This window comes from Cetorhinus maximus, chromosome 23 (assembly GCF_964194155.1).
Source record: "Cetorhinus maximus chromosome 23, sCetMax3.hap1.1, whole genome shotgun sequence".
NCBI lineage: Eukaryota > Metazoa > Chordata > Chondrichthyes > Lamniformes > Cetorhinidae > Cetorhinus > Cetorhinus maximus.
Window position 1 is genome coordinate 59,985,988 of NC_135901.1, and position 18,293 is coordinate 60,004,280.

Sequence of the window (18,293 nt, forward strand, 5' to 3'; positions counted from 1 at the left end):
AAGCTCTAGTGCAGTGCCAACTGGGGCATGGCCTATTGTAACTCTAGTCGAGACCTGCTTCAGTGCAGTCATGACTGAGATAGTGCCAACTGTATTGTGGCCCTAGCCCAGTACATAAACAACTGAGATTGAGCCAATTACAGAAACAACTGAGAGATGACCTTCTCTAATATGATCAGAGACATGTCCTAGTGCAATAGAAACAGAAACGGCGTCTAATTTAACATGAACAGAGACAGTGCCAAATGCAGTAATAATTGAGACAGCGCCTGCTTCATGTGATGTGAGCAATCACGGTTTCACTGCCATCCACTGGTCAAACTTTGCTACTGCAGGTGTTGTGAAAATGTCGATTCCATTTACTGTTTCTGGGATCAACGGTTGAAATCAGAAATAATGGAAAACATAGACGGCAGGATTTGAACCTGCGCGGGGTAACCCCAATAGATTTGAAGTGCATCGCCTTAACCATTCGGCCACGACTACAGATCTTGGCAGTAAGCCTGTATTATTTATATGAATTCATAGAATGGTTACAGCAGACAAAGAGGGTCTTCTGCCCGCCCTGTCTCTGTCACAGCCGAGCCGGGCATGCACGCGCGTTATTTCCTATGTGAAAATTCAGGGAGGTTTCCTCCTGGAGCCTCAGCTTGTTCTGAATTTCAGCTGTGGAAGGTAATCGACCTACAAAATCCACAAGGTAATAATGCATTCCTCTCAATCATCAATAACATCATTCACATCTTCCGCTTCTTTGCTGCACCTCCTTTCAAACATTGTAAACTCCACTTGCATCGTTCATCCTGATATTTTTCTCTTTGCCATTTTAATATGAAGTTGCACAACCAATGTTAATCAAGTTTGTGATGGTGAATATGTGTCCATCCCCTCGGGGAACTGAACCGCATTGACACACACAGAGGAACACACACCGACACATACACCGAGAGTGACAGAGGCCGAAGGGGAGTCAAACACCCAGAAAGCAAGGATGTCACCAACTTGGCCAATTATTGTTCCATTTCAGACTCCAAATGTAGTGAATGTTTGCAGATGAACTGAAGCCAGAAACACGAGGGTGTTTGGGTGGTTGTCTTTTTCATTTGACTGATAATTTATTCTGCTGACAGTTTGTGTCAATCAGGAATGAGAAGAAGGGGAGTTGGCAGGATTGGAACCACGTGGAAAAACGCCTCAAACACTCGGCCAGGACAACTGGGTAAAGGCTGCATGTTGTTGGTTTAAAATAATAGAATGAAAACAGCGAGTTCCAGTGAAAGAAGGTCTTCCAGTCCGTGCCATTGCCCCACCTTTTCCCAGTCACCCTGGGATTTACACTGTCTCTCCTTATTCTTCCAACTGAAATACAACACGGCACAGCTCAGCTGCTCCTTCACCGCACGGAGAGTTTTTGGGAAGCGCCTCAAATAACAAACCACCAGAAAGTTTGGCAGCAGTGGGAGTAAAACCCAAATCACCAGAGAGATCGAAACCTGAACCAGCGGCTGAGCTCGCTCGGCCTCACTACCACATTCAGATTAGACACAAACATTGTCTTCACCAACATTGACACTGAATTAGAATATTAAAAAAATGATCAGGAATTAGCCATTCGGCCCCTCGAGCATTCTCAGCTACTTAATGAGATCATGTGAAAACTTCAATCATCCTCTGCTTTGTAACATCCAGAAGTTTAGTTGCTGAACAGTCTCCACTCAAAATAAAGAGAGAAATGTCCTGTTAACTGCTTTTTTTTTTGCTGATATGAAGTCAGAGAACTAACGTGGATAATGTTTGGTTGGTGAAAGTGGGAAACTGAACCACATTGGCACACAAAGAAAATCACTAATATGCATAGTTAAGATTTGAAATTGTGCTTATTTTCACACTGTCATTCAATGTGCAGAAAGTGGAGCTGTGATTAGCTTATAGCTCAGAAGATGTACAGCAAGAATGCACACAACAGGCTGACGCTCACGGTGCCTGTTTGGAGTCAGTGAGCTGCTTCTTACGATTGAGACCATTTAAATGTCGTTCAACGAGTCCAGTTCCAAATTCTGTGCTCAAAATGATAAGAAAACTCGCTGAATTTGCTAATTGTCTTGAATTCAAAGCATCACATGGAAGATAAGAAAGTTCATCTTAACCGTGGTGTTAGAAAACATAAAATGACAGAAAGTTACAGCAAAGAAAGAGGCCATTCGGCCCTGTGTGCTGCTTTCAAAGAACAGTGTGATTGGTTGATCTGAATATTCAAAGATATTCGTCATTTAGGAAGAATGGGCAAAAAGGAAAACGAGGCGGGGTCGCGCTGTAAATAAGGAACGAGATCAGTACATTAGTGAAAGAGGATCTTAGATTGAAGGATCAAGATGTAGAATCAGTTTGGGTGGAGCTAAGAAACAGCGAGAGGCAGCAAACATTGGTGGGCGCTGTTTATAGGCCGCCAAATTGTAGTGGAGTTTACTTTTACAAACTTCACCAAGGACAAGTTTCTTTGACCAAATGGTCTATGTCGGTTGAATACAAGTGACGTATTCAGCCAATGAAAGAACCATTGCTGTTCGCTGGAACATGAAATCGATACTTTCCTCCTTTAAGACAGTTCTTAGAGCCTCCCCCTTTGACCGAGCTTTTAGTCATCTGACCGAGTATGTGGCTCGGTGTCACACTTTGTTATATAATGCTCCTGGGGAACGCCTTGTGACGTTTCATTAGGTAAAAGGAGCTTTATAAATATAATTTGTTGTTGTAGTCCATATATAGAAAGAGACAAACTCCTCTTGCACCTTTCATCCTGATATTTTTCACTATAACATTGTAATGTGAATTTGCATAGCTAATGTGAATACAATTTGTGCTCATAAAAATGTTTTCACCTCCTAAGGGAACTGAACCACATTGACCCACACAGAGGAACACAAACAGGTATACACCGAGACTGACGGGCCTAAGGAGAGACACATGCCAGAATGAAATCATGTCACCAAATTGGCTATTTTTTTTTTCCAGTTCCGACTGGAGATTTGCAGAAGGCCGAGAAATGAATGGAAATAAGAGACCACGGATGTGTTTGGATCTCTTTTCCTCGATTCATCGATCATTAATTCGCGCGGTCAAAATCGGAAGTAATGGAAAACGTAGTCAGCAGGATTCGAACCTGCGTGGGGTAACCCCACTGGATTTCTAGTACATCACCTTAACCACTCGGCCACGACTACAGAAGTTGCCCTGATTATCGCATTATTTATATGAATTCATACAATGGTTACAGCAGTGAAAGCGGTCTTTCTGCCCATCTTGTCAACCTTTTCCCCGAAACCCTGCAATTTATCATGTCTCTCCTCGTTCTTTCTACCAAACTGGGAATGAAAGAGTGAGAATGATCCACCCCAGCCTATAACCGCCCCATCAGTCTACTCTCCATCACCAGTAAAGTAATGGAAGGGGTCATCAACAGTGTTATCAAGCGGCACTGACTTAGCAATAACCTGCTCACTGATGCCCCTTTTGGGTTCCGTAAGGACCACTCAGCTCCTGACCTCATTACAGCTTTGGTTCAAACATAGACAAGAGAGCAGAACTCCAGAGATGGGGTGAGAGTGACAGCCCTTGACATCAAGGCAGCATTTGACCAAGTGTGGCATCAAGGAGCCCTAGCAAAACTGGAGTCAATGGGAATCAGGGGAAACTCTCCACTTGTTGGAGTCATACCTAGCACAAAGGAAGATGATAGTTGTTGTTAAAGGTCAGTCAGTGGGGAAGTTTGCCGATGATTGCACAATGTTCAGCCATGCCCCACTCCTCAGATACTGCAGCAATCCATGTCCAAATGCAGCAAGGCGTGGGAAATATCCAGGCTTGGGCTGACAAGCGGCATGTAACATTCGCACCATACAAGTGTCAGGCAATGGCCATCTCCAACATGAGATAATCCAACCATCGCTCTTGATGTTTAATGGCATTACCATATCTGAATCCCTCACTATCAACATCCTGGGGGTTACCATTGACCAGGAACTGAACTGGACGGGCCATATAAACACTGTGACTACAAGATCAGGTCAGACACTAGGAATCGTGCAACGTGTAACTCACCTCCTGACTCCCCAAAGCCTGTCCACCATCTGCAAGGCACAAGTCAGGAGTGTGATGGAATTCTCCCCACTTGCCTGGATGAGGGCAGCCCCTGCAACACTGAAGAGGCTGGGCAAAACAGTCCACTTGACTGGCACCACATCCACATTCACTCCCTTCACCACTGACGCACAGTAGCGGCAGTGTGTGCCTTCTACAATATGCACTGCAGGGATTCACCAAGGCTCCTGAGACACCAGTGTCCAAACCCACGACCATTACCAGCCAGATGGACAAGGACAGAAGACACATGGGAACACCACCACCTGGAAGTTCCCCTTCAAGTAACTCACCATCCTGACTTGGAAATATATCATCGTTCCCTCACTGTTGCTGGGTCAAAATCCTGGAACTCCCTTCCTAACAGCACTGTTGGTGTACCTACACCACATGGACTGCAACGGTTCAAGAAGGCAGACCACCTTCCCAAGGGCAAATAAGGATGGGCAACAAATGCTGACCTAGACAGCGGATCTCACATCCCGTGAATGAATAAAAAAAGATCCAGGCTAGCCTGTAAATTATATTGCTTTGTTCTCCTTCACTGCAAACGTCAGTGCCTGAAGCAAGTAGTACGTATTGGCTCAGGTGAGGAACGAGCTGAAGCTTTCAATATTGGTTTTCTTAACATGGAGTTTCCAAATGGGAATTGTGCAGGGCTAAGGAGAAAGAGAAGGAAATTGTCATAAATTATAAAGCTCTTTGTACAAAACTGACATAGACACGATGGATGGAAGGTCCTCTTACTGCGCTGTGCCATTTGATGATGACATTGTTGATCAGTCTGTCTCCAGCATTCCTAATGAGAACAGCCGAATTCCATTTCGTCAAAACAAAGACCCAAAGTGCTGCTGCGTGACGTCACAGTTTAACATTCCAGACAGCTCCATTGGGATCTTTACAGCGCAGGGTTTATAGAGGCGAGTGGGGGTCATATTCACTTCACATATGATGGAGCTGCGGTTTGAAACCTGACAAGAGCATTATCCAAGCTTGTTTAGATGAGTGTGAGCGAAATCACGATAATTTAAATTTTTGTAAACATGAGCACAAGGGTTGGAATCTTGCTGATTAAAGTTTTCACCATTGTTGATTTTAACCAAACGAATTATCAGTTAATTAGAAGGAAACCCATCAAAATACGTCCGTATTTTCTGAGTCCCATTCATTTGTCAGCATTCAGGGAATTTGCTTTCGGAAATGGAACAAACACTGAGCCAAGTTGATAACACCCTTGCTTTCTGGGTGTGTGTCTCTCCTTAGGCCTCTGTCACTCTCGGTGTATATCTCTCTGTGTCTGCTCCTCTGCGATTGTCAATGTGGTTCAGTTCCCTGAGGGGGTTAAAACGTTTTTAACGTCGCAAACTTGATTCACATTAGTTGTGTGAATTCATGTTAAAATGTCGCTGAGAAAAGTATCAGCGTGAACGATAAAACAGGAGAGTGGCCCTCTCTATATATATATCCTACAACAACAACTTATATTTATAAAGCGCCTTAACCTAATGAAATGTCACAAGGCGTTCCCCAGAATCATTATATTACAAAGTGTAAAACTGAGCCACATATTCGGTCAGATGACTAAAAGCTCGTTCAAAGGGGGAGGTTATAACAGCTGTCTTAAAGGAGGAAAGTATTTCATGTTCCAGCTAACAGCAATTGTTTTTCTCATTGGTGAAGAAGTCGCTTGTGTTCAACCTAAACAGACCAATTAGTCGGAGAAAGTTGTCTCTGAAGGAGGTCGGGAATGAAAAATAAATGTCAAAAGTTGCCTCCCTAATCCAAATGTCAAGCCTTATTGGTCGTTTCCCTGATGTCCAGTGACTGGGAATCGGCGCTTCCATTGGACCAACAGCGAGTTTTGGAAATTAAAAGTTGCGCATGTGCAGCTTGTGGGGCTATTTCACCTCACTGTCGATTTCATGTTCCAGATCACAGCAACCGTTGTTTTCATTGGCTGAAGAAGTCATTTATCTTGAACCGAAACAGGCAGTTTTGAGGTGAAAGAAATCTGAACTGGAAAACAATAGGCAAAAGCAGCGTAGATAAGCCAAATCGAAAACTATCAGCCCAACTTCCCTGGTGGTCTAGTGGTCAGGATTCGGCGCTTTCACCGCCGCGGCCCGGGTTCGATTCCCGGTCAGGGAATGTCGAGTTATTTCGTTTTTTGGAACGAGTGTTGATTATTCATTGTTTGTAAACGTTTAAAAGACCCACCAGAATCAGAGGAGTGAGGGTTTAAGGGCACCTCAAGAGCTGGAAAACATCACACTTGGTTCAAGTGGAGTGAGGGAATGAAGGAAGAGGAGGAGAAGGGCTGGTTGCAAAGCACTGACTATAGAAATGTTGGTGTGACGCAAAATATGGGTGGGAGAAGAACGAATTTTGCTGCCTACTGTTTGCACTGGCACAAATATCAATCCTGATAGATCAAACAATCACTACTGCTCTTTGAAAGCAGCACGCCCGGCCGAATGGCCTCTTTCTGTGCTGTGACTTTCTATAATTTTATGTTTCCCAACAGCACGGGTCATTCTGCCATTTTATAACTGACTCTAGCGAGATGTACTTTCTTACCTTGTTTTCGGCTCTTTTGAAACTAAAACACGGAGCAAATTCAGCGAGTTTTCTTGTAATTTCCAGCACGAGATTTATCACGAGACTAATTGAGCGACACATTAATGGTGCCAATCCTTCACTGGAGCTCACCGCATCCAAAGAACACTGTTACCATCGGCCTGTCATGTACCTTCCTGCAGTACATCTGCTGAACAATATCAACTGATCACAGCTCTGCTTTCTTCACATTGAAAGCCAGTGTGAAAATCATTTAAACAGCTGAACAACTGGGAGGAGAGTGACTGTGGATAATCGGCACTGTGCACATTCCTGTAATTAGTATCTGGGAGAACCAGGAAGGTGAGATCCAGGTGTCTCTTTACCCACGAGTTTTACCAATTCCTACGAATCGACTGTGTCTGCATCAAGCAGCGAATTGACCTGGGAGCTGGACGGGCAGAGGGAGCTGGGGGCGAGACAGAAGCAGAAAGAGATGCGACATGAAAGTACTTTGAATTTGATGTGTGTCAGTTGCTTTCAGTGATGAATGTCTGCCTTGTAAGTTTCACAGGAGCCGCAGTGATTAGTTGTTGTTTTATTTAAGCAGCAAGATTTCAAAGTAAAAAGATAAAAGCAAATTACTGCGAATGATGGAAATCTGAAACAAAAGCAAAATATGCTGGAAAAATCAGCAGCTGAAGCGATGAACAGGGCCAATGTTTCCAGTCCGTACGGCTCTTATTCAGATCGTTAAAGTATTACAGCACCAGCATGGCAATCGAACCCACAACCCCGACATTAAAAGTCACACGCTCAACCGACTGAGCTAGCCAGGAAGGAAAAGAATTGTTTCGTATCTCAACATACATGGCTAAACCTGCTGCTTTCTACCTGATACCTCAGCTTGGTCGGAATTTAAAAGTGTGGAACACAATCGGCCTACAAATGCCCCAAAGTTGCAATGCATTCCCCTCAATCATCAATAACATCATTCACATCTTCCACTTCTTAGCTGCACCTCCTTCCAAGAACTGTGATCGATTTTCCTCAGCACTTTCTCCTGCCTTTAATATTTGGCTGCTTTGTGTCCTCATTTTGAAATCAGATTCGCATCAACATCCAACACAAATTGAAATCCAAACCTGATGGACAAACAATGGAAAACAAGTCACTTGGTAACACAAAACCTATCGAGCTCATTTTCAGATTCACAACAGTCAGCTTTTCAATAAAATGAAGGAATTTTACAGTGAAAAGTTTAGAAAGTTTGTGTGACTTTTATTTGTGACTCACTCACTCGGGTATTCTGTAAATGCTGCTCGGAGGTTTAGTGACCGGGATATAATCTACCTGCGTTTTCCTGAGTCTGTGCTCGGTGTATTGGGAGGTTTGGCCCGGATTGGAGGTTCTCGCGTTCCAGGGATGGGTAGTAACCCGCTGACTGACGGTGCAGTCGCCGCTTTCTGCTAGTAGCAGGCGATGGGAGAGTGCGGGGCCGGAATATTGCTGCTTTGCTGCTTTTCCCTGTCTCACTCACTGTGGAGCTGAGGAAGAGAGGGGTTTCGTTTGATTCCAACAATTTCATGGATTTCTAATGGGTTAGATGAAGGTACATAATGGGTCCAAATCTTTTCTCATTGTATTTGACAGAAAAAGTAATTTTAAAAAGAAGCTGTTTTTGTGGGAGCTCACTGGACAACAAAAGACCTGCCACCGTTTGGGGATATCTTGCAGCCCAAGTACCCAATGACAACCCGGAACTGTGTGACAATGATTGGTGATGAGGGGGAAAAACAGTAAAAATCTTCACCCCCCCGGGTGGTTTTGAATAACCAACCTTTCAGTTAACAGGCAAACACGCTGACCAATTGCGCCACAGACACTTACACAAACCTAACTGACAAGGTATCCCAACCGGGGTGTCAGTGAGTCTAATCTTCAGATTGCCACTACCCAGATTGTTGTTGCGCTCTATCAGTTTTACTCTTCCAAAATAAAGGGTGGGACATTCATTGTGGATACATGGAAACAGTCTGATGCCACCCACTGTAGACACATCCATGTCACCGGGAACCAGCTCCCCTACAACCGGTGCCATCTCCCTTCGAGCCTTTCATTGTCTTGTCTGATACCAAGCATTCTGATTGTCCCGAAGCCGATATTAGTTTTGAATTCCTGATGTGCAGTAACGAGAATCCTTTCAATGTCTCAAATCAGTTAATTTCACTGTTAACATTAGAGTCACTGTTCCAGCGTCTTAAAGAAGGGAAAGGTGCCTTGACTGTCTCTGGTCAGTCGGGCAGTTCACCCTTCATTCGCATTGGATTCCATTCCTCAAAGGGGATTTTCATTTCCTTCTTGAGTTCCCTTACTACAACTGGCAGCATCTTTGGATTGAGAGGCATGATTAACATTTTAGATGCAGTGCAGTTCTGATGAAAGGTTACAGACCTGAAATGAAAACCGTGTCTCTCTCTCCACAGTCACTACCAGATCTGCTGAGAATTCCAGCATTTTCAGTTTTTATTTCAGATAACCAGCATCTGCAGTATTTTGCTTTACTTTACCTGATCAGTGAAACAGAAAAATCCTCAGGGTACTTGACAGGGCGCATTTGGAGAGGATGTTACCTCTTGTGAGAGAATCTAGAACTCGGAATCGCTGTTTAAAAACAAGGGGTCACCCATTTGAAATGGAGATGAGGCGATTTTTTTTCTCTCAGAGGGTCGTGAAACTTTGGAACTCTGTTCCTGAAAAGGCTGTGGAAGCAAAGTCATTGAATATTATTAAGGCAGAGGTCGATATATCCTTGGGAAGCAAGGGGATGATAGGTTATCAATGATAGGTGGGATACAGATTTCAGGTGACTATCAGGTTAGCCATGATCTTATTAAATGGCGGAGTAGGCTTGAGGGGCCGAATGGCCTACTCCTGTTCCTTTTTCTTATGTGGTGCTAAGAATGTGGAACCCATTACCAGTCGATTTCGAAACCCATGTCTGAGCTGAAAATGTGTAGGTAAACTCACACTGTAAACAGATTGTTCACCAGTTAAAATTGGAAAGGGATTCACTCTCATCCCATTTACTGACACAGCAACCCAGTCTTGGTGGTGGGAGACCATTCAGATACTTCACTTGTGCAAAGGGCTTTATTCAGTTTGCCCACACGTTAACACTCCAACTTTAAAAGTTCAAAAGATTTGATCCACAATCAGAGCAGAGATGCTGGCAAGACATGGTGTAAATGTTCCATGTAAGGGGGGAAATGTTACTAGCTCACCCCTTCTGCTGAGACGACACTGAGTTCAGATCTAACTGTCTGGGTTTGTTCTGCATCCAGGCGAGAATTGCGGTGGACCCTGGAGCAATTTGGCCGCTGTATCATTGATTCAACAATTTTATGTCTTGCCCCTATTGCACCCATCGTATTCTGATTACAGGACAGAGGTTTTTGTTCTGCAACGTGATCTTTCAATGGCAGAGCGACCACCCAGCATTCGCTGCGGGGCAGAATGTGCCCTATCTTCACAACAGCAGCACCATACGCATGTGATAGAGGTGGGGCATGCGCATTGCGGTCGGACCATGAGCATGCGCAGTGCTGGTCTGTGACTGAAGCTGCTCAGAGCGGGTTAGAGAAAGTCGAGTGGAGCAAACTAACAGAGTTAGTGGGTGTGTGAGGAGGAATGGAGCCAGCGGTGTGGGCAGGGAGGCTTCATAAAGAGACAGTGCAGGCCGCAGACCCCAAATAACAAGGTACCGGTCTTGTGTTTGCAGAGAACGGGCCGAAAAATTCTGGATTTCTCCCTTCGCCAGGCCCGGGGTAACGGCCGCCATCTTTATAGAGGGCAATGTGCAGCATGGCGCATGCGCGGTCATCCTGGTGCATGTAGCAGGAGGAGAGAATGTTGCGCAATTCTATCCTGGACTGACAGGGAAGGATTTTGGAAACTCCTTTTACAGGGGGTCAGAAGGGGAGGATTTAGACACAGCAAACTCAAACCAATAGAAACGTATGTTCTTTCTGAATTTCAATCCTGGATTGACCGTGATGGATTTTTTGAATTGCATTTACAGGATGTTAGAAGAGGAGGAACTCAAGGGATACTTGAGGGAGATGAGAAACTGAAACCAAACATTACGACAAAATCTGAAAGTCTCTTGATTCACCAGGACCTGAATAGCACCAGCTTTTGAATGTAAACATTGAGGTCATTTTCAGTTACTGGGTAAAAAAATCTCTTCCTCACATTGTGGATCTTACCTAAAATCTTAAATCTCTGTCCCTTAATCCTTTCATAATCAGCTAATGGAAACAGCTTTAATTTAACTACCTTTCATAATCCAGTACACCTCTATCAAATCTCCCCTCAAGCTCCTTAACTCCGAGGAGAACAACCTCAGTTTCTTGAATTTAATCTTACAATTAAAATCCCTCATCCCTCGACCCATTCTGATAAATCTCCTCTGCCCCCTCTGAAGGACCCTTACATCCTTCGTAATATGTGGTGATCACTGGTTTGCACAGACCCAGATGTTCTGTGTCTGTGACATCATCACACATCGACAATTACACTGTGACATCATCACACATCGACAATTACACGGTGACATCATCCCACTCCCTGGGTATTTCCTCAACTGGGAGATTTTTCTCTGACTCCAGTGCTTCTGCTATCTTTTCAGCTGCAGGCTCCAGCAGGAGAGTTTAACTTTGAAAATGGTGATATTCTTTCAGAGGTGAGTATTTTTCACCATCCATCTACAATTTAGAGCTTTTAGTGCTGTGCTCTGTTTTCGGTGAGAGGTTCCAAGTCTCAGGGACTGGTGCGGCTCCTTTACTGAGGATCTGAATCCATGTCCATCCATTGCTCTGTTTCACCTCTGCCCTCCCTGATCACCTTCCTCTGTCTCTAATAATGGATCTATTTGAGTTATGTTAGTATTTTATTGTTACTTCTGCTGACTGTGTCTCAATGAGATTTCCACTGCTGCCCATCCCCTGACCATGTGCTGCTGGCTTCCCAGCTTTATCTTCCCACAGTATCTTTCATAGTCAGGAATTGTTTTTCCTGCGCTATAGTCCATTTCTATTCCACTTCTGAGCTTATATTGATCATCAAATTCTGCAGCATTTTTACTCCCAGTAAATCATTCTGCAAATCCTGAAATGTTTACTCTGTTTCCCTCTCCACAGATACCAGCAAATATTGCCAGTCCCCAGTTGCCTGTGGAGAAGATGATGTTTGACCTTCTTGAACCGCTGCAGTCCGTGTGGTGAAGGTGCTCCCACAATGCTGTTAGGTAAGGAGTTACAGGTTATTCACCCAGTGATGATGAAGGACCAGTGATTTCTGTCCAAAATCAACAACAAAAATTTGTATTTATATCGCACTTTTAATGTAAGACAATGTTCCAAGGCATTTCACAGAAATGTTACAAAGCAAGGTTTGACACTGAGCCACATGAGGAGATATTAGGGCAGGTGACCAAGCGTTTGGTCAAAGAAGTGGGTTTTACGGAGTATCTTAAAGGAGGAAAATGAGGTAGAGAATGGGAGGGGTTTAGGGAGTGAATTCCAGAGCTTGGAGCCTTGGAAAGTGACAGAATGTGCACGAATGTGGAACAATAGAAATCAGGAACACTCAGTATGCCAAATTAGAGGAGCACAGATATCTTCAAGTGTTGTGATGCTGGAGGAGATTTCAGCAACAGGGAGCAGCCATACAGGAATTTAAAAATAAGGGGTGGAGTCGGGCGATGTTACTGAGGTGGAAATAGGCGGTCTTGGTGATGATGTGGATATGTGGTTGGAAGCTCATCTTGGGGTGAAATATTTCACCATGATTGTGAACAGTCTGGTTCAGTCTCAGACAGTTGTCAGGGAGAGGGATGGAGTCGCTGTCTAGGGAGTAGATTTTGCAGTGAGGACTGAAGACAATGGCTTCAATCTTCCAAATATTTAAATGGAGGAAATTTCTGTTCATCCAGTACTGGATGTCAGACAAGTCAGGACGGTGTGTGACTTGGAGGGGAACTTGGAGGTGATGGTGTTCACAAACACCTGCTACCCTGGTCCTTCTCGGGCGTAGAGGTTGAAGGTTTGGGAGATTCTGTCAAAGTTCTGGTTTATTTGTAGGCCTATGAAAAGCCCTGTCCTCACCCCCTGCCTCTCCCACTCCTCTCTCTGACTTTCTCTCTCTCTCCTTTTCTTCTTCTGTCACATAGAATTCTCCAGCCCAGCAAGTTGTGGATGCTCCATCATTGAATATATTTCAGGCTGAGATGGGGAGATTTTTGGTCTCTCTGGGAGTCGAGGGATATGGGGAGTGGGCGGGAAAGTGTAGTTGAAGCCCAAGAGAAGCCACAATCGTATTGAATGATGGAGCAGACTTGAAGGGCCATGTGGTCTCCTGCTGCCCCTAACACTTGTTTTATTATTGACCCCAGAGTCTTGTGTAGGCCCAGACCGGGTGGCAGGTTCCCTTCCCTGAAGGACATTAGTGAACCAGTTGGGTTTTTATGACAATCCAGCAGTTTTCATGGTCACTTTTTCCTCGTGCCGGCCCCACAAATTCCCAGATTCATTCAGCTCAATTTCACAACCTGCCTTTGTGTTTTTGTGGGTTCTCTCTCACTCCCTTTTTTCTGTTTTAAATCAATTCCACAGGGTGTTAGAAGGGGAGGATTTGCAGTCAGGAAACTGAAACCAAACATCACATCAGGATCTGACGGAGTCGCCCAATTTATCATAACCTGAATATCATCGGATTTTGAACATGGAAGGAAAAATCACCGTTCACAGTGGGGAGAAACCGTACACGTGTTCTGTGTGTGGACGAGGCTTCAGTCAATCATCTACTCTGTCAAAACATAAATGCAGTGAGAATTGGGAGAAACCATGGAAATGCGGGGACTGTGGGAAGGGATTCAATTACCCGTCTGAACTGGAAACTCATCGGCACAGTCACACCGGAGAGAGACCATTCACCTGCTCCATGTGTGGGAAAGGATTCACTTATTCATCCCATCTGCTGACACACCAGCAAGTTCACACTGGGGAGAAACCATTTACCTGCTCCATGTGTGGGAAGGGATTCACTCAGCTATTCAACTTGCTGAAACATGAGTGACTTCACACTGTGGAGAGACCGTTCACCTGCTCCACGTGTGGGAAAGGATTCACTCCGACATCTGACCTGCTGGCACACCAGCAAGTTCACACTGGGGAGAGACCATTCGTCTGCTCAGTGTGTGGGAAGGGATTCACTCAGTCAACTAACCTGCTGAAACACCAGCGAATTTACACTGGGGAGAGACCATTCAAATGCTCAGACTGCGGGAAGTGCTATAAAAGCATTCAGGTGTTCTCAATGCGGGACTGGGTTCAGGTGGTCATCTCAACTCACAGTACACCAGCGAGTTCACAGCGGAGAGAGACCATTCACCTGCCCCGTGTGTGGGAAGGGATTCACTCAGTTACCCAACCTGTTGACACACCAGTGAGTTCACACTGGGGAGAGACCGTTCACCTGCCCCGAGTGTGGGAAGGGATTTACTCAGTTATCCCACCTGCTGAGACACCAGCAAATTCACAAGTGACAACAGTGAATGGATTTTGCTGTTGATCACGTCCTGGACTGAACCATGTTGATTGGGGTCTTTTTCTACTAATGTTAATAAACTCCAACCCAGTTATAGCTGTTAATATTCTGAATAAAGTCAAATAAATCAGCTCCGTGTTAAACATACAAATTAGTTCCTTTTGAAGGGCTCTCCCTCTCCCCCTGTCTCCTCCATCCTCACCTCCAACAACAAGTGTGTGGAGCTCATGGAGCTTCTTTGTCACTAAGATTGAAACAATCCGATCAGCTGCCTCTGCTGCTTCCCTCCGTTCCACTAACCCACCGGGACAAACTGTCTCTAAAGTTCCCCCTTGTCTGAGCCCTGAACCCACATCTTTCTTTAGTTTCGCTCCCATTTCCTCTCATGCCACCTCGGTGCTCATCTTGTCCATGAGACCCACCTCCTGCTCCATTGACCCTATTCCCACTAAACTGCTGGTCACCCAACTTCCCCATGTCCACTGAGATTGTTAATGGTTCTCTCTCTTCAGTTACTGTCCCTCTCTCCTTCAAATCTGACATCATCAAGCCCTCGTCAATAAACAAACCTTTGGCTTTGTCCTTGCAAACTGCTGTCCCATCTCCAACCTTCCTTGCCTCTCCAAACTCCTCAAACATGTTCACACCTCCCAAATCCGTGCCCATCTTTCCCAGAACTCCCTGTCTGAATCCCTCCAATCAGGTTTCTGCCCCTGCCACTGTACTGAAACAGCTCTGATCAAAGCCAATAGTGACATCCTATGTGACTGAGACAAAGGCAAACTATCCCTTCTCATCCTTCTCGATGTGTCTGCAGCCTTTGACAAGGTTGACCACACCATTCTGCTCCAACACCTCTCCACTGTCATCTAGCTGGGTGGGGCTGCTCCCTCCTGGTTCCATTCTTCTCTTTCTAACCATCGTCAGTGAATCACTTGTAATGTCTTCCCTTCCCACTCCCACAGTTGTCTCTGGTGTCCCCAAAGGATCCAGCCTTGGCATCCTCTTATTTCTCATCAACATTCTCCCCACAGCGACATCATCTGAAAACACAGTGTCAGTTATCACATGTACACTGACAGTGCCCAGCTCTACCTCACCACCACCTCTCTCCACTTCTCCACTTTTATTAAATTATCAGACTGTTTGTCTGATATTCAATGGTGGATGTGCAGAAATTTCCTCCAATTAAATATTGGGAAGACCGAAGCCATTGTTTTCAATCCCTAGATACCAACTCCATTCCTCTCCCTGGCAACTGTCTGAGACTAAACCAGACTTTTTGCAGAAGTGATGTCAGGTTTGACCCTGACATATGTTCTGACTCGGGTGTCTGTGTGTTCGTGAGTTTTCAGTCAAATTATGATGTGAATCTTCCCCACAGGCAGAACAGACAAACATTTCTCCTTCCATACTCAAAGGCTGGTCATGTATGCATTCAGTGATTCTATAAGATCTTATTGAGATTTTTGGTTTGAGTTTCCCCATCTGAAAATCCTCTCCCTCTAATCCCCTGTAAACACAGTTTACAAAAGTCAACACTGTCAGTACCGGTTAGAAACTCAGAACAGACAATTCTAGTTTCTATGGAATATTCGTTCTCCTTTCATTCCCCCAAATCTATAAATCCCTGTCCCACACACTCCTCCCCCTCTCTGCTCATTGTTCCAGATTCAGTGCCCAGTCACCTACTAATTCACTAATTCTTTTCCCCTCTCCAGATTCTCTCTCTTCCTGTCCTTAAAGTGGTGACTCAGCCTGTGGGTCAATCCCACTCCTTCACTCTAATTCTACCAAATAATTCAGCTCAAAACAACAAATCATCTTTAATGACTTCATTTGTCATTTGGATGTTTGGAAAGAATCACCTTTTTCCCAACTGTGGAGAACAGAAAATCCAGTGATTAATTCAGAGCCTCTTTCTCCCCAGGTCTGTTCCAACAAGCTGTGTCTATCTGAGTTACATTGATACAGACTCTCTCACTCAGTGAGTGATCAGATCTCACTGAACCATGACACAAGCTGTGTCTATCTGAGTTACATTAATACAGACTCACTCACTCATTAAGGGATCAGATCTCACTGAACTATGACACAAGCTGTGTCTATACGAGTTACATTGATACAGACTTTCTCACTCAGTGAGTGATCAGATCTCACTGAACTATGACACAAGCTGTGTCTATACGTGTTACATTGATACAGACTCACTCACTCATTAAGGGATCAGATCTCAATGAACTATGACACAAGCTGTGTCTATACGAGTTACATTGATACAGACTCATTCAGTAAGTGATCAGGTCTCACTGAACTATGACACAAGCTGTGTCTATCTGAGTTACATTCATACAGACTCAATAAGTGATCAGGTCTGACTGAATTACATCAACAAGTGCAACAAATTATATTTATATCGAGCTTCTAATTGTCCCAAGAAGTTTCACAGGGGCATAAGGACGTATTAGGTCAGATGACCAACTGCTTGGTCAAGGAGGTCAGTTATAAGGAGTGTCTGAAAGGGGGAAAGTGAATGAGAAAGGTGGAGAGGTTTAGGGTGGAAATTCCACAGCTCAGGGTCCAGGCAGCTGAAGGCCCGGCCACCAATGATGGGGTGATTAAAATCGGGGATGAAGGACATCTGGTAATGGTGCTCCATGTATGTGGGCCCCATAGCCCGGGCTCAAAGCCCAAATCTGAACTTTGGGTCATAGTTTGACCGTCTCAGAGAAAAACAAATCCCCAAATAAACATCTTGTAGGATTTTTGTTTATTGATACCAGAAAAAGTTTGGACCAGTTGAGTCCTCCTGTGCACTCGATGGAGATTGAACTTAACAAGAGTTAAAATCCGCTGGATTTCAGTGTCAGAACAAGAACATGTTTTCGCAAAGATAAAAAATACATAAACATTGAAATACTGCACAGAACAAATCTGGGGAAATACACCGCAGGTCAATCACCATTGGAAAGTGATAAGTTAGTGGTCACTGTTTCAGGTGGGACTCCTTCAGAATGAACACTTCCCACCACCAGCATCAACCCCCCTCCCCCAATCCCCTCCCTGTGAACTGAACATTCCTTCACCCACTCATCCACCCATTGCCCATCCACCCAATGGCTCCCAGCCTGGATTGACATTCAGCATGAACCCAGTGAGAGGGTGAGCTGGCCCACGGGATGTCAGAATGGACAAGAGCTGGAAGTGGTTCCAATCAATGCGTTTTAAGTTTCATTGTTAAAAACAGGAAACTTAATATTTGGTCAAACCCCCATGTGCACACCCTTGGTGATTTACAATTTCTCACCCAGTCCTTTCCTCTGGTTTCAACATGGTGCATCCTGTGTGGGTTCAGCAGAGGTAGAGACAGGCTGCTCGGGAGACGGGGGCAGAGTGTCGGGAGATGGGGGCAGAGTGTCGGGAGATGGGGGCAGAGTGTCGGGAGATGGGGCAGAGCGTCGGGAGATGGGGCAGAGTGTCGAGAGATGGGACATATACTGTACATGTTTCTCATCTTCATAATTTACAACACTATTCCTGATGTTCATGAGCTGCCTCACATTCTTTCCCATTAATTCCATTTGCTGATCTATCAGTAATGGACTTGCTGCCATCTCGAAAACTGTTTTCACCACTAAGGCTCCGCTGGTATTTAATAGTCTTCATGACATCATCGCACTGGGACTGGATGACATCATCGCACTGGGACTGGATGACATCATAAGAGTCCATTGTTTCTTAATGACCCACATCAATAACAAGAGGAAATATTAATAAACCTGAGCACATTATCTAGGCTGACACTCCAGGGTGACATTGAGGGACTGCTGCACTGTCAGAGACAGCATCCTTCACATGGAACTTGTGGAGGCTCTGGTCACAATCTTCCAATCCTCCTTATATAGTGGTGGTGTCAAAGGACTGACAGATTGTAAATGTTACACCCCTGTTCAAAAACACAGCAATTCCAGGACAATCAGCTTCACATCAAT

The 18,293-nt window shown here is 44.7% G+C and overlaps 2 protein-coding genes and 2 non-coding genes across 7 annotated transcripts in view; 2 read left to right on the forward strand and 2 right to left on the reverse strand.

The window, feature by feature from the left end:
* Positions 1-18,293, reverse strand: part of LOC144698328 (uncharacterized) — a 694,970-nt gene that overhangs the window by 51,356 nt on the left and 625,321 nt on the right. The window lies entirely within an intron of this gene.
* trnas-aga (transfer RNA serine (anticodon AGA)) lies at positions 3,140-3,221 on the reverse strand. Its single transcript has one exon. It is a non-coding gene; the product is annotated as a tRNA-Ser (tRNA).
* On the forward strand, positions 6,214-6,285 carry trnae-uuc (transfer RNA glutamic acid (anticodon UUC)). Its single transcript has one exon. It is a non-coding gene; the product is annotated as a tRNA-Glu (tRNA).
* The window catches only part of LOC144698345 (uncharacterized), a 44,139-nt gene continuing 37,131 nt past the window's right edge, over positions 11,286-18,293 (forward strand). The window contains exons 1-3 of one of the 2 annotated variants that reach the window (XM_078570308.1): positions 11,286-11,437; positions 11,895-12,001; positions 13,368-14,432. In XM_078570308.1, coding sequence (XP_078426434.1) covers positions 13,477-13,830 — 354 coding nt within the window. In that variant the 5' untranslated portion in view covers positions 11,286-11,437; positions 11,895-12,001; positions 13,368-13,476 and the 3' untranslated portion in view covers positions 13,831-14,432. Of the gene's footprint in view, positions 11,438-11,894; positions 12,002-13,367; positions 14,433-18,293 lie in introns of those variants that run through there. The other variant, XR_013580501.1, reaches the window with a different exon arrangement.